This window comes from Parus major, chromosome 19, assembly GCF_001522545.3.
Source record: "Parus major isolate Abel chromosome 19, Parus_major1.1, whole genome shotgun sequence".
In the NCBI taxonomy this organism is placed as follows: Eukaryota; Metazoa; Chordata; class Aves; order Passeriformes; family Paridae; genus Parus; species Parus major.
Window position 1 is genome coordinate 9,496,672 of NC_031787.1, and position 15,225 is coordinate 9,511,896.

The following is a 15,225-nucleotide window of genomic DNA, read 5'->3' on the forward strand; positions in this document are numbered from 1 at the left end:
GGGGGGGAAGGTGTATTTATGTGGCCATGCCATGTCCTCCTGTGATCACAGATTTGGGGGGTGTTATCTTGCTGTTTCATCTTTTTTTGAGATGTGGAATTGATTCCATGAGGCAGATAGCAGAGCATTTTCAGTGACTGCCAAAAGACGTTGTTTTGCATTTTGAGACATTACTATGATTTGGATTAATTAATATTAGTATGACTGTAACCACAATGATTCTGAGGAGATGAGCACTCATTACCAGTGCCAGGGAAATCAGTGAAGCAAGTGGGGCTCCCAGTCCCATGTGAGCCAGCTAGGGCTGGGAAAGATGGGGCTGTTCTGTGTATCATCTGCCTGGGGCCGGGTTGCAGTATGTGGGGTTTGGTGGGATCTTCCCAGCACGTCAAGTCTGTCACAGGTCTATTTGTATATCTGTGGTTTGTGGCAGATGGGCTTTGGAGAGAGCTGGGACATAGTCAATGCCCACCTCTGCTCCCCTGGCATTCCAGATTGGGAGGCAGCAGCTCTGCACGAGGAAAGAACTAGGGGTATTTTTTCTTGCTTGCTGCCAGGCTTCATTTTGGGTTAAATCTTCGTTGATTTTGTTTTCCAATGAAGTCTTTCTGTGGTGATCATCGTGTCAGCTGGAGCGCTGGCACCTCCAAAGGATGTGCTGAGGTCGTGTTTGGCAGCAGCCCCCAGTACCCAACCCCCTCCCAGCTACATCTGGAGCCCCTGTGCCTGCAGTAACACTCTCCTCTGCTCTCTTCCCAGGATCGACAAGACAATGCTGGCCAGCCTGAAGATCAAGTGAGTACCTGGCTCTTCTCTCATGCAGTGATTTCCCGTGGGTTGAGTGGTGCTGGGAGCTGGCTCAGTGTGTGGAGGATGCTTTCCTGGGAGCTGGGCTCCAGCTGGTGCAGTGGAGTCCAGCCATGTCCGCCCACTCCAGGACATGCGTTCGTGCTTGTCCCACAGTCTGTTCTCCTGAAAGCCTGAAGTGAATCAGGCACTGGGAGATTACAACAAACACGGTGACACGGTTGCTGTGAGATCAGTGGGCTGAGGTGTGCGGGGGGCAACTCACAGGGCACCAGCTCTACCTCGGGGGTAGCAGGGGTGGGAATCATCAGGCCAGGCTGGCACTCAGCTTCTGGGTGTAAATCCAGTCTGGAGGTTTTGTATTTTGTTTTTCAATCTGGAGAGGTGGTGAGTGTCAGTGGAACAGTGCGTGCCTGGTACCCAGCCCCTCTCCTGTGCTGCTGAGAGGCTCTGGGCACTGCTCTGGAAGGGGTGGAGATGCTACTGGGGTCAAGGAGGGTCTGTGGACAGGCAGTGTTGCTTCATGGGTCCATCTTGGATTTGTCACACTGGTGGGTGGTGTGGGTTGTGCAGCTCTGGCAAGGTGGTTGCTGGGCCAGGTCCTGTGCTGTGGTGGAATGGGTTGTGGGAGGTCACCATCCCTGCTGGGATTTGTCCTTGGATGCTGGGGAAAAGAAGGTGGTGAAGGTCTGGGAGTGGTGGCACCGATGCTCTCTGCTCCCCCAGCACTTGTGGCTGACTGGCACCTGCCTCCTGTTCCCACTAGCTTTGTCCTCCCGGCTGCACATCCTGGATACTGATCCCTTCCCTCCCACTGTAGTGCATCCTCCTGTCTCCTGCATTCCAAACGAGCTCTCTGGGTCAGGGGTTCCCCACTGTGAGCACACGTGCAGCTCCAGCACTATGAGCTTCATGCTGTGCTGATGCAGAAATGCTCTGGCCAAGCCTCCCCTGGGCTCCAGGCAATGCATAGGATGATGGCTCATGTGGTTTCCCTTTATAATCATTGTGCAAATTATTCATTAATGGAAAAGTATCCAGAAAGCCTGGGGGAGCTGCTGCCTGAACAAGCCGCTGAATGCCCATTTTAAATGGCACAGTGGAATCGCCGGTGCTACACTCATTGCCCAGGTTGTGCCGAACTAATGAGAAGTTTAAATCAATGTTTACCACTTTGGGGAGTGGAGGCAATCCTCTGAAGACTTTCCTTTTCCCGTGAAGCTGAGAAGGACTGAACTGCTCCTTGTACTCTGCTGTACACTGTGCTCTGATTTTTTTCTAAGTCTGTGGCAACAGTTCTGCAGCAGAACCCCCCCGTATCCTGCTCTCTCCACCGTGCCAGGCAGCTAATGCTGTGCTCGGGATGCTGTGCCAGTGCTGTGGGCACACTGCCATGCTCCTGTCTGGGCAGGGTGAGGGTCTGGGGCCACGTTTCTCTGGCTCTGGCTTTCCTGCCCTGGCCAGAGGAGGGAGTTTCCTTGGAGCTTTTGATGAGCACCCACTGATGGTTGCAGCTAATGCTTCCCGCAACTCCGCGGTGCTTCTGGTCTGTGGGTAGGCTGCTTCATTAAGTGCTTCTGTAATTGGGGCTCAGCCAGAGCCATGTTTCATATTCGTAAAAGCTTTTAATATTATAAAAATATGATAATCCCAAACTTTCGGGTTTTTAGCGCCCTCTTGTTATTGCTGCAGCCTCTATCGGAGTGTTCTGGTTTAACCCGTGGCAGAGGCACCAGGCATCGGAAGTTTTCTTTCCCCGTATAAGTTACTACCGAAAATCGGAGCTGCTTTCCGCATGCCCTGGAGCGCCTCAGGGAGCCTGCAGACACCAGCCCCGACTTGCAGAAGGCTGGGAGGCGGCACCAGCAGCGCACGGCGGTCGGTGTGACCCCTGCGAGACGGTGTTTGGAGGGACGGAGCACGGCTGAGTGATGCAGGGCAAGCCCTGCCTGTCCTCCCAAGGATAAACCACACAGAGTCAGGATAAACTCACCCACGCAGGTGGCACCGGGGCATCAAAACAGTTTTCCCCGCTGCCTGTCTCTCCGTTTGCTTCTTCGGTTCGGGTTTCACTGGTTCCTATGGTAACCGTGAATGCGTCTGAGGGGCCGGAGAGCAGCAGCAGGCACCGCAGGGTGCGGGAGAGGCGGTGCGGGAGCCCTGGCAGCGCAGGCAGGGCTCAGCTGACCCCTCTGGTGACAGGCGCTGGCAGCGGTGCCAGGGCTGCAGTGGGCAGGGAAGGTGCGGCACCGGGCCCGGGCGTTCCCGGGCAGCTGCTGCCGAGGAGCCGCACAGCTCGGTCTCTGGGAAATGCTGGGAGGCTCTGCAGAGGCCTGGCTGTGCCCCAGGGAGCTGTGCCTGCTGGGCAGAGGAACCTGAGAGCATCGGCGCCCAGCCAGGAGAGCTGGTGTGCCCTGTCCCACCGCTTGGGTTTGGGTGTCCCAGCCCTGGGCCAGCCTGGCTCTGGAACCCACTGTCCTGCGGCAGGAGGCAGCTGAGCCTGTGGCTGCCGTGGGGAGCCAGGGGCTGCTCTGGGGAGCTGAGATATGCTCCTGCCCAAAGAAGTCTGGGAGAAGGCTTGGGGATACTCTGCTCACTGTTTTTGGGGGTGCACATACCCAGGGGTGGAAGCAGGCGCTGGTGCTGCAGTTCTCGGGTGCTGGGGCTGTTGAGAGCTGCTGGGACTGGGGCCAGCCCAGGGAGCTGTGGAATGGAGACTGAGACACTTGGACAGTAAATGGATTTGGCATGTGAAGACCCTGTGTTTTGGTCTGGACCAATTCCATCGTGATCCAAACTTTTCTGTTACATTTTTTATCCCTTACCCACTTCAGGGGAAAGCACTTGGAGCAGCTGAATCCCCTGAGTTGGCAAAAGGGGAATTGTGTCCACAAGCAGCTCCCCAGCCTTAGCTTGGTGCTGGTGTTTACTTGTGTCACATGAAGTCTCTGTAGGGAGCTGGAGTCCTGCAGTCCCTGTGGCTCCCCTGGGGGCATGGCTCCATGCAGTCCTCGTCACATGTGGGGTGTTCGAGGTCAGGTTGTGCTGCTGGGAAGAGAAGACATGAGCCAGATGGCAGCTAAGCTGCTTCCCAAGTGGGAAGGTCACCCTGGAGGAAAACACCAGCCTGCAAAGGATCTTTGCACGTCAAGCAGCAGTTCTGGCCAGGTGAGCCAGCCAGGTGGGTTTGTTTACCTCTCACAGCAGCCCAGCAAGTGCAGGGGTCCCTGAGAAAGCAGGTAGAGACCCTCGAGCCCCCTTGGCCTTGTAAAGTCCTTGTACTGGGGATGCTGGAGGTGGAGAAGTGGGATGGGGACTCATGAGGCCCTTCCTCCTCCTCTGTGGAACAAACTGGTAGAGTGATGTCCCACGGGGGTTCACCAGCCCTTTACCTGCTGACAGCTCCTCAGCTCTTGTGCTCTGGTTATTTGTTCATTGGTATTCATGGGGTGTGCTGAGAAACCACAGAGTTAAACAAAAAAATCAGTGAAAAAGCCCCTCCTTCAGGCAGAGTCACCTCTTCTTTTAGCCTTATAAAGCGAAAATAGCACCAAAACAATCATGTCTCTGTGGAATGGAGGAGCCATGTACAGCAATTACTGGGAGTCAGTGTGTGTGCAGTCAGAACTCACATGAAAGAGCATGTGATGCTCCTCTGCCGATGGGAGCAGGAGGATGAAGGTGGGAAGAGATGAAAGATTTACTCAACCTTTGTAAAAAGAGCTGTGTCCAGGCTTGAGGCTCTTTAATATTTGATGGGCTGGAGCTGAGTTAATGGGAAGATGTGGGAATGATTTAGCATCTTGGAGGTGGCTGCAGTGACTATTGCCCTGATCTTGGAGGTTTGTGCTTGGGTCCTGTGAGGACAAGGTCTGGCGAGCAGATTGCATCTAAGTAAATTCTTTTGACTTATTAGCACTTCATAAATGGATAACTACATGTAAATGTATGTCTTGCCAATATATTTAGCCGGAGAAGCACATGCAAAGGAAATGCTCTCAAAACTACCGCAAAGCAGCCAGCTGCAGCACACAGGGAGGCTTTCTATCTCCCTTGCTTTGGAACTGCTCCTCTCCATTGCTGTGGGCGTGGAGACAGCCCCGTGTAAACCCCAGCAATGACCCTCACCAGCAACATGGCCTGGGTGGATATTTCAGCTCTGGAGGTGACCTCCTTCTGCCAGTGTGCCTGGGGAAGGATTGAGGGTGCAGGGCCAGGGTGCAAGGAAAGCCTTGGACTTACAGAAAACTTTAAACTCAGTTAAGACCAGTGCTGGGCTGGCGGGGCAGAATGAGGCTGGGTGGGGTTTCTCAATGGGTCAGTGCTGGATAGGTGTTACCTGTGGGCCCAGCAGAGTGCAGGGCCATGGCAGCTTGGAGAGTCATGGCTGGGCATGGCATGCTAGGCAAAATGAGTCCTTCTATTGGCAGCAGGTCTGGCTTCCTGCTGGGATGAAGCTCCTTGCAGTGCCAGGGAACTGCAGGCGTGTGCCCAGGGATGGTGACAGGTCCCTGCTGCCACGGATGGTGGCTGCCGCCATCCGTGCTTGCTGTCAGCTGCTGGGATGGTGGCAGGGCCGTGTTCTGTCCTTCCTGTCATCCCAAGGACCGGTGGGAGATTTACAAAATCCAGCCAGTCCCAACGTCTCCCTGCTATCTCTGGCAGGCAGGCAGGAGTGCTTCCCTCTTCGTGGAAGGGCAGTTATCGCCCTGGCTGCCTGCCCACACCCAACCCTGCACCCACATAGCATCCTCCCAGCACGTCTCACAGCCTGCCTGGGACAGAGGAAGCTTTCACAGGAGAAGGAAGGTGCTGTCAGCTCTGAGGACTTGGAGTGTTTCAGCCATTTAATCTGGTAAGCCTTAGCTATATAAAATTTCAGGCTGGGGGAATGGGAACTGGCACAGCTCCACTGATGCTCCCCCTTGGTATGTGATTCTATGCTTTCCTCTTAGTGGCTGTAGGCATTTGGGTTTATGTGAGGGTTTATTCCTGCAGAAAGCCCAGCCATGGAACAGAAGAGGTAGGTGGGGATCTGGTGGTGCAAGCGCCGCTCCCTGGTGACGTTGGAGGTGGTGCAGCAGCATGTTCCCGCCCTGGCCATATGTTAAAATGTTGTTGTTGCTGTCAGACAGCCTTCCCATATTTAAAGCTAGATTATCCACAATTACATCTGCCCAGAGGACTGAGCAGCCCCACGTGGGTCTATTTTTAGCTCTGTCTCAGAACTAATAAACTGTGCTGGTTTTTCCTCCTGCCATATTTATATCCTGTGAGCTGTTTGCAGTCGGAGGGCGGTTGCTCGGAGAACAGCCACCTTCTGAGAGCAAATATTGTTGTGGTGGGTGGAGAGAGCCATGATGGCTGTGCTGATTGAGGCATCATCTGCCTGCAGGTTCACTGCCCATCTGCAGGAGTCACGGAGCTCACCCAGGCAGGGTTTGCCACACTTGGGGTGCCCTCTGGCCTCCCCTCGGCCGTGGGCACGTGCCCACTTGCTGCCAGGGTGGGTGTGATTTGGGGACCGTGAGAGCCCCATCTCTGTGGAGCCAAGGAGCCCAGAGCAGGGTAGGCAGTGCTGGCATGGCAGTGTAGGCATTGTGCCAAAGCCTGTGGTTTGTTCCTGATGATAATTTTGTTAATTACTGTACTGCTCCTGCCGGCTGTCGCTTTTCCTGCGAGCTGGCAGGGTCCTGGCCTCCATCCCGCAGTCCGACAGGGATCGGTGGCCACTGGCACCCAGCAGCATTCCCATGCCTTGGGAAGGCTTGGTGCTGGCAGGACCATGGTCCTGCACTGGAAATGGCTCTCTCCATCTCTGCTATTTTATTTCTAGTGGGGTTTGTGATGCTCTCAGTCACCCATACAATATTCAAGGGACTCACATCTTCCAAAGCCTGTTGTGAAAACATGGCTCATCTCAGGCTCCCACCCAGAAGAGACATGTAGAGGTTTGACAGGCACTTGAATAGGTCAGAGCTATGTTCTTAGTCTCTGTGAAGTCTCAAAGGTCAGTCCTTTCAGGAACTGTCCCATCTCATTCCTCTCAAATGTTACTGGTGTCACACCAGGGACCATGACAGCTCCTTTCTCCTACAACAATGTAGTGTTAATCCTTTCCAGTTTGGAATGCAGTGGCCACTTTCTAAAGCCCTGATAAGCTGATCTTGTTCCCGTTCATTGATGAGGTTGCACAGTGTGAGGTGAAGAGGAAGACAGTGGGTCTGCTGCTAAAAACTGTTTCATTTTCCATCTTTTCTAATTTGGAGCAAGAGGCAAGGAAAAATCTGTAGAGCAGCAGAAACCCCTGGATGTGATTGACTTCAGAACGTTCCCTGTAGTACGGATGTGTCAGAGATAATACCTGTGTTTTAGCTCCACAAATTATATGTCTTCTAATGCTTTCACATCAAACAAAGTGTGTAAGAGAGGCAGGTAATTGAGACAGTGCCATCTCAGAAGAGTCGCTGGGGCCCAGCGCTGCTGCTCCTGCTGCCACCCCTGTGGCACTGGGACCTGGTCCATGGGCCCTCACTGCCCACCACCTCCTCCCACATCCCTTGCAGCATCCTTGGGAAGGGCATTGCTCCACTGGGGTTAAAGTTTGGGCCTAATCCCAAGCTTCCCTGTGGCATTCCAGTGGTGATTTCTTGGCGTGATGGCTTCAGGGATGGTCCTTGCTCTGTATGGGAAGCGGAGGAAGGAGCAGGAGCTGAGCAGGGTGCTGGTGGTGCTGGAAGCATTGGGCGAGTGGCACGTGTTAGTGGCTGTGCATCCCAAATCTGGCTTTATTAGTGATGTTACTGATGAATGGTGACATTTAGCTCACTGATTTGCTAGTAAAATTCAGAGGATCTGCTCATGCTGTAAAGACTAATTTCCTCTGCTGATTTGATCTAATTTAATTGGATGCTGAAATCTTGGAGCTCATCTCTTCAGGAGGCCTGTGTTCACAGGGAGAAATACCCCAAATTATCAGGAATACAATTTCCATGTAATTGTGCTGCTGTCATGGCCATGACTACCACGTTCTGTGTCAGCTGTGCTGCAACTGATGCTGCCCCAGTTGCCACCACACAGCCAGGCTTGGGCAGGAAGGGTCCAAGAGAGACTCCCTTGGGCTATCTCAATTACAGAATAGAGTTTGGCTCATAGCCAAATGGCACGCAGTGGGTGGGAGATGTGCACAAGAGACTCCTTGTACCCAAAACTTGCCTTGTTCCTCGATAAATGAGTCTTGGAAAACTACCCACTCATGCATTCATGTGTTGATGGCATGGTCAGTGTTCCAGGCTCCTGTCACTGACACTCTTGGGTCACTGCTCTTTGGTGGCTTTCTTAAAGTTCTTGGCCTGGCTACAGCTCAGGTCTTACCCCTTTGGAGCCGATCTGGTTGAGTGTGTCTGTCGCACACGGTGCTCAGCATCACCTGCACACGCTGCAGCCAGGAGCCGTTTCACTGGGATGCTCTGGAGACTCTGTGCCCTTGAGCTGGGGCAGCCTGGGGTGCACAAAGAGGAGTTGCTCCCAGCACCTTCCTTAGCTGGGCTCCTCAGCAGCCCCTCAGCCCAGGGGAGGGTGACAAGACCCACGTGACTTCAGCTGAATTCTGCAGTGAGAATTCTTTCATTTTTGTTCCTTTGTTGTGGCTTTGACCACTCTTCCTGCCTATTGCTTGGGAGGGCTGGAAATTGTGCTGGGGATGCTCATAGACCCTGCTTGGCCACAGGCTTGGGCACTTATCACAGGGATGGGCTCTGGACAGGGCAAGACCACGGCCTGTGTGCTCCTCCTTGAGCTGAGCAGGCAAATTTCTCCTTTCTTGCACTTCAGCCCTGCTCCTGTGTCCAGGAGCCCCAGTGCCAGGGCACTGGGAGCCATCAGGGCTGGGGCTCTGCTGTGCCAGGGGGCCTTACCGAGCTGTGGGGTGGGAGCTGGGGCTGCCCCATGCCTCGGCACACGTCAGTCCAATCTCTCAGAACTGACATGGTGTCAGGGTGGCTGGTGGCATTTCACACCCCTCTCACACCATATCTGGGGAGATAAGCTCACTGTGTTCTCACTGCCTGCATGGAAGAGCTGGCTCTGTGCTTTCCTGGGATTTCCTTCATGTCTTTCTAACTGAAGCCATAAAACAAATTTCTAATCAGATTACTTGGAGCTGGATGTAATGTAATCTAAAGCTCTATTTCTTGTGATACTTCTCTAAAAGTGGATGCCCTCTTATCCTCCCCCTGCAGCACCGATTGAAATGCTGTAATCTCTTTCTCCCTCGTTTGCATGCTCCCAAATCCATTTCTGCCATGCCAGGGAAATTGGGATGTGACTGCTCCTTTGCAGGGGAACAGTTGCTATTTTTGGGTTTTGGTTGCATTGTCTCCTTTTGTTCTGCTCTGGCTCCCGGTGCTTGGTGCTGGCACAGCTGCCCCATCTCAGCTCTCCCACCTGGGCAGTGCAGGTGCCCGTGCTCAGGTGGGTCTGTGCCCAGAGGGGCTCTGGGTGAGTGCCTGGACAGTGGTGAAGGGTCCCAAGGTGGTGGGGAAGGGCCCCAGGCAGATCTCTGTGCTCCCTGTCAGCCCCTGCAGCTCGTGTGCTGTGGGGATGGGCTGGCCGTGCCTCCAGCCCGCCTGTGGCAAATGCCTGCCATAGCTTGTGTATTTCTGGCACTGTCCCTCGTGAGTGAGGGAACCAGAAATATCTCCTGCCCAGGCAGGCACAGAGGGTGGCAGGGACGTATCCTGCACTGTCTGATGAGGCAGCACCGCTGCTCTGGCCAGAGGAGCCCTGAGTCACCAGAGCTGGGCTCAGCTGTGAGGATGGGCTGGGGCCTCTGCAGGTGGGAAGAAAGATTGATGGGCTGATCACCTATGGAGGGGGTTTCATCTCACAGCAGCATCTATACAAAAGCCAAAGTCATTACATAAATTAATGGCTTCATAATAATATTAATAGTGTAATTTATTCACAGCAGATTTAGTAGTTCTAGGGATAAAGGCTCAACCTTGTCCTAGTCTGGTGTTTTCAGATCCTTCTTTTTCAGCAGAGTGTCCAGACAGCCGCCAGGTGATGTGTTAATCATGGTATGTAATTGTCCTGACCTGTCATGCGCTCCCTCCAGCCCCTCAGGCTTCCTTGTTTGCTGCCAAACTGTTCTCTGAAGAAAATGTCGGGGCATTTTTCGAGAGATATTTATTTCTTCATAAAACTGGGGCAACTGCTTACCCTGGAGGTAATTCAGTGACTGAAGGGGTAATACTGATGTTTTAAAGGAAGGATGGAGACTTGGAGTCTCTTGAACTGCAGCATTCTGTTTTAGGAGATGTCCTTTGGGACATCTGGAGGGCTTCTGGGGGTGCTGGCACTGACAGGGCATCCCTATTGCAAACATTCAGGAAGGTAATGGATGCTTTGGTGGCATCCCTGCAGGAACAGGAGGTTGGATGGAGCTGGAGGGACGATGCATGGGGAAGACAGGCAGAGCTTTCAGATGCACCAGCCCTGCCACCTCGTGTGCCTTCCTAGGCACCCCTGTCATCCTGCCCTGGTCCATCCTGGAGCAGCTACCAGATGGCAGAACCTAAGAAATACCAGACAGGTTCTGCAGGGCCCATCACAGCCAGAGGTGATGTCCTGTGGAGCAGGAGGTCCTGCTTCCTTTCACCTGTGTAAGCATCCAGCCCTCCTAGGAACTCCCAGCCCACCTCAGTCCCTCACCATCTATTATCTTGCCCTCAGCCTATAAATGACTAATCAGCTGCAAAAGCAATTTTGTTTTTCAAAAGTTCAGAAGCAATTACTTCCATTGTGGGCTGAGCCATGTTTGGGTGGAGAGGGAACCTGACTGTGTTTCTGCTCAGAGTTTGGCTATTTCCAAATAGGAGAGAGTTGAACATCTTTGAGAATCAATACAAAGCCACTTCAGCATAAACCAAGAGGAGATTAATACTTAACTATTCTGGAGAAGGGAGATGTGGAAAATGTCTCCAGAGAGGGAGACTCAATGAAATTTGAATCTGCCTGTTTCATGTGAGAGCTAAAAGATTTAAAATTACCCCCCTCCCCCTCCACTAACTGGAAACTAATTGGAGAATTGGTGTAGTTTGGCACTGAAATAGGATCTAATTTTTTTTCCTGTGCTTGAGAGATTTGTCAGATTGATAGCTTCAGCCTGAAGGAAAGCAGACAGGTATTTTCTGCAGGAAGAGATCTGTTGATCCACCAAAAACTTTATTGAAAGGCTTGGCAGTGCAAGTAACACTCAGGTTTAGCAAGATTCTCTTACCTACTTACGTTCTCTCACCATCATTCAGAGTTTTGTATCATCTGATGTTGTTCTGAGGAGACAGAAATGCATTTTGTAGAGAATGAGTTGGACTTTTTCCTGTGGGGGTACCTTGACACTTGTCTGCTGGTGTTGCTGCTGCCTCAGTCCCCCCAGGGACCTTGAGATCTGGTGAAATACAAAAATACTGATCTTGGGTTTGAGTTTGGGTCTTGACTCTCTGGGGTGCTCCATGTGGATGGTGTAGGTCTGGATGGATGCTGTGGTGACACTGAAATGCTGTCTGGTTCATCTGGGGTGAATTCATGTGGTGCATTGACAAAAATAACATCACACCTGTTTTTATCTGACTTACAGTAGGATACAGAAAGAGATTACAGCAATGATAGGGGTTTTGTTGTTCTCCATCTGATTAGAGATTCTCCTGAAACATATAGAGAGAGAAGGCCAGAACTGAGGTTATGTTGATCGCCTTAAGCATGGTAGACAAGAGGGTGACAGGCAGGGGAGGTGGGTGAAACAGGAGTGTGACAGGCAGGACGAGGTAGCAGGAGCGACTGTTCCCTGCCAGATGTGGTCTGTGGCCTCTGCAAGCTGTTTCTCCTGAGCAAACACATTTATTACAGACTTTGCCAGGGGAGCCCCATGCATTGTTAATGATTGACTGCCCCAGCTGGGGGTTTCCAAGCAGCTCCTGTTCTATGCTGGGCTCTTGTTCTGTGGCTGGGACACAGGGGGCCTTTCTCACCATCTTTCCCAGGACTTGCTCAGGTCCTGCTTGAATGGATGGTGGATGTGGTTGCTGCAGCCTGTGTGTGCCCTTCAACAGATTCCTGTTTGTGGCAGGATCCCCCAGAACCCTGACCTGGGTGTGACACTTGGAGCAGCTGCCCCGGGGCCCTGCACCTGTGTGCTGTGTGCCACTGCCAGAGAGGTTCTGCCCTCCCTGGCGGGGCTGGTTAAACCCCCCCAAGGCAGTGGGCTGCACCAGATTCAGGGGGACTGTTTTGCCTGTTCCTAATGGCTGCAGGGATACAGAGAATCAGCAGGCTTTGGGCAGGCGCTGGTGTCCTGACCTGTGCTGGATAGATAGTCTCCTGTGTGATCCCACACCTGCTGGCAGCAGGGATCGTGCTTTCATCCCTCGGACTAGGAAGTCGCTCAAAGTGCCGTAGCTTGTCCTGTGTCTAATTCCTGTGAAAATTAAGCCGGCAGAGGAGAAAGGTGAGATAAGGGGCGCAGAGGGACCTCGGTGTTTTATCACCACGGCAACAAGGACTTCCAGGGAAAGGTGCTGAGGTGAGAAGTAGATAATTTACGGTTTACTTAATAAAAAAAAAGAATTAATTTCCTGGAGGGAGCTGTGTGTCAGCTCCCGGTGTGAGGGACACACTCGAGGCCCCGTGCTGTCCCGCTGCTGCAGCCTGGGCTCAGCGGGGACGGGTGCTCGGCCCTGGCAGAGGGATGGCAGGGCCAGGCTGGGACCAGCTGAGAAGTCCCGCTGGGCTTTGCAGCGGTGAGGAGCCCGTCTGTGGGCAGGAGCGAGTCCTCCCTATGGGGAGGTTGAAGGGGCTGTGCCGGCACTTCGTCCCTTAGGGGGCTCGGGCTGTGGCTGCCGGGAAAGCCTCAGCCGTACCGGGGTGACCCGGGGGCTGTGCCGCGGACGGTCGGGTCCCGGGCCCGTGACGCGCTCAGAGCCCCGCCCGCCCGCAGAGCCGGTCCGGGGGTTTGCGGCCCCACCCCCGGCCCCCCGGCCCGAGGGAAGGGGGCAGAGCTGCCGGCATTCCGCGGCCGTTCCCGCGGGGCTCCGTTGCCGGCCCGCGCTCGCTGCCGGCGGCGCGGGGCGCGCGCGGGGCGGGGGCGGTCGCGGCCGTGGACGCGCCGCCGCCCCCGCCGGTACCGGCGCTCGGTCGGCGGCGGCAGCGGCGATGTCCCGGGAGGGCGGCAGGACGCGGTCCCGGCGCGCGGGGGTGCGGGCGGCCGTGGTGCTGATCGGGCTCCTGCACCGCTCCCGGCAGAGCAGCGAGAGAAGGTGACGCCGCGGGGCGCCGGGGAGCGCTCGGTACCGTCGGCCGGGCAGAGCCCGGGAGGACGCGGGGCCAGCGGCGGGAGCGGAGGATGGAATTACTGGGCGGGGGGTGCCGGCGGAGGTACCGGGAGCTGGAAGACAGGCACCGGGAAAACCGTGAGCCGCTCATGCTGTGCGCTGGATGCCGAGGCCGGGCAGCCGGTACCGGCTTAACCGTGAGCCGCTCGCGCCGTGCGCCGGAGCGCTGCCGGGAGCGGGCACCGGGATAATCCGGAGCTCTCGGGGCACGTCCCTGCGCTGTGCAGGGGCTCCCGGGCCGGGCGAGTCCCACAGGCGCTGCTGCTGCGGCTGCTGCTGCACACCCGGGCACCAGCGCGCTCCTCGGGGCTCCCGGGCGGGCGGATCTGCTGTAACTCGGCTCCGCAGCTTTGTCTGCGCCGGGAACAGCTGACAAATGGTTTCGTCTTTCATTGCCGAAACCATGGGCTGTGCTTGGTGTCCAACTTTGTGCCGTAGGAAATGGCCTGTTTGCAGTGCTGTGTGAGCTGGCATCTGCTCCGTGGGCTCCGCTCCCCCTCTTCGCACGGGAGCTGCTGTTGGCCTCAGAGATTGACCCCGCGCTGATCTATGCGGGCTGCCCCGGGCAGGAAGTTTTCTCCTCCAGGACTGTGCTGCTCTGGCTACTCCGGTGTTAAAAATAGTCAGAAATATGCACCCGAACCTCGCAGTCAATGTGTACCTCTGGTTCAGCGTGGAAGCAACATGGGCACTACTGCAGACTAAGGGGTTTTTAATTTTTTTCTTTTTTCTTCATTCAATTTGTGATTTTGTACCAAACTCGAATGAAGAATAGATTATCTGAAATCGTTATTATAAAATGTTCTCCCACTTCCTAATCTATAAAGATGAAAAATCAGAGGCAACTGAGGATGAAGCTTTTTGTCTACCATCAGTTGTGGATTGCAGGGTTTGTACCCTGTTTTTCAGTGCTGCTGGCATAGGGACTTTGCCTTGGACAGCTGGTGCCATGGAGAGCAGGATTTCAGTGATGTGCTAAAGGCTGAACATTGGCTTTCCTGGGGAGCTCCTGTGTCACTTGCTGCTTTGGGATATTTTCTTCTCCCTTGCTTGGGGTATTAGGTAGATTATCAAAGCATAACAGTTCGATAAAACCAACCTGCAGGTCCTAAATGAGCAGCAGTAGTGGCTGCTCACCTGAGCTGAGCCGTGGCTGGGTCCCCTGTACCACACTCTCTGGCAGGAAGGCAGGGTGTGGGGACTGCACTGGGGCTCCCTGGTGTGCTTGAGTGTTCCTGCCCCTGCTGTTGCTCCTTGGGTTTTGTCCTGTTTAGCCCAGGCCCGTTCTAGCCATAGCTCTGCCGTTGGACCATGGGCTCCAGCTACCAGCTAGCAAGTGTTGGAGGGGCTGGCTGGCTGGGGGTGACCTGAAGTCTCTCTCCTGCTTTCACGTGTGGTAGAGAACCTCCCATGTGTGGGGACTGTCTGCGTGCAGTGATGCTGGTGAGGGCCCAAATGATCCTCTGGATGTTGTGCCCACTGAAACTCATTGGCCAGTCCTGCATTTGCCTCAAGGGCAGGGAGTGCTTTACTAGTCACACCAAGCAAGACTTTGCCAAAGAGTTGTCTTTCCCTCAGGTACCAGGTTTCTATGAATGAGCTCAGCACGACACTGGAGTGCTTAGAAAAAACCTGTCTCTGAACTTGCACAGGAATCTGCCCCATGATGTGTGAGTCTGGTTTTCCTTTTTACTTTTTTCCCCCTGCATCATGTTGTGCACAAAATGTCTCAGTGTGCCTCTTGCTGCAGGGTTTACTGCGTACAACAAGAGTCACACAGACCTCTCAAGGGGAGAACAAGACCCTGAGGAGATTTTTTTCTGTCTGCCATGGACTGAGGAGCCTCCATGGGAGTGATTGCAAGAATTCAAGCAAGTGCTTTACGGTGGTTGTTTCATCTTATGCAAGCTGCCAGGGCCATCAAAGTGACATAATCTGCAGGAAAAGGAAGGGACTGCTAGCGGCATCGTCAAAAGGGACTCTGTTCCTCCACCTGCTCCTATTTGCTTTTTTCCCTCCTACATTCGGT

At 54.2% G+C, this 15,225-nt stretch overlaps 2 protein-coding genes across 12 annotated transcripts in view; one reads left to right on the forward strand and one right to left on the reverse strand.

Moving 5' to 3' along the window:
* Positions 1–15,225, forward strand: part of RAP1GAP2 (RAP1 GTPase activating protein 2) — a 55,303-nt gene that overhangs the window by 13,389 nt on the left and 26,689 nt on the right. For 8 of the 10 annotated variants that reach the window (XM_015646758.3, XM_015646762.2, XM_015646763.3 and 5 more), the window contains one exon: positions 760–795. In XM_015646758.3, coding sequence (XP_015502244.1) covers positions 760–795 — 36 coding nt within the window. Of the gene's footprint in view, positions 1–759; positions 796–5,643; positions 5,663–12,995; positions 13,122–15,225 lie in introns of those variants that run through there. The other 2 variants (XM_033518863.1, XM_015646760.2) reach the window with 2 other exon arrangements.
* Positions 2,352–5,406, reverse strand: LOC117245284. Of its 2 annotated transcripts, none has more exons than XM_033518865.1 (2): positions 5,147–5,406; positions 2,352–3,855 (listed from the first exon to the last, which is right to left on the reverse strand). In XM_033518865.1, exon 2 carries the CDS (start codon positions 3,801–3,803, stop codon positions 2,877–2,879), a length of 927 nt encoding a protein of 308 aa, XP_033374756.1. In that variant the 5' UTR covers positions 3,804–3,855; positions 5,147–5,406; the 3' UTR covers positions 2,352–2,876. The 2 variants fall into 2 exon arrangements, with proteins under 2 accessions (XP_033374756.1, XP_033374755.1); XM_033518864.1 differs by having other exon boundaries at positions 2,352–4,261.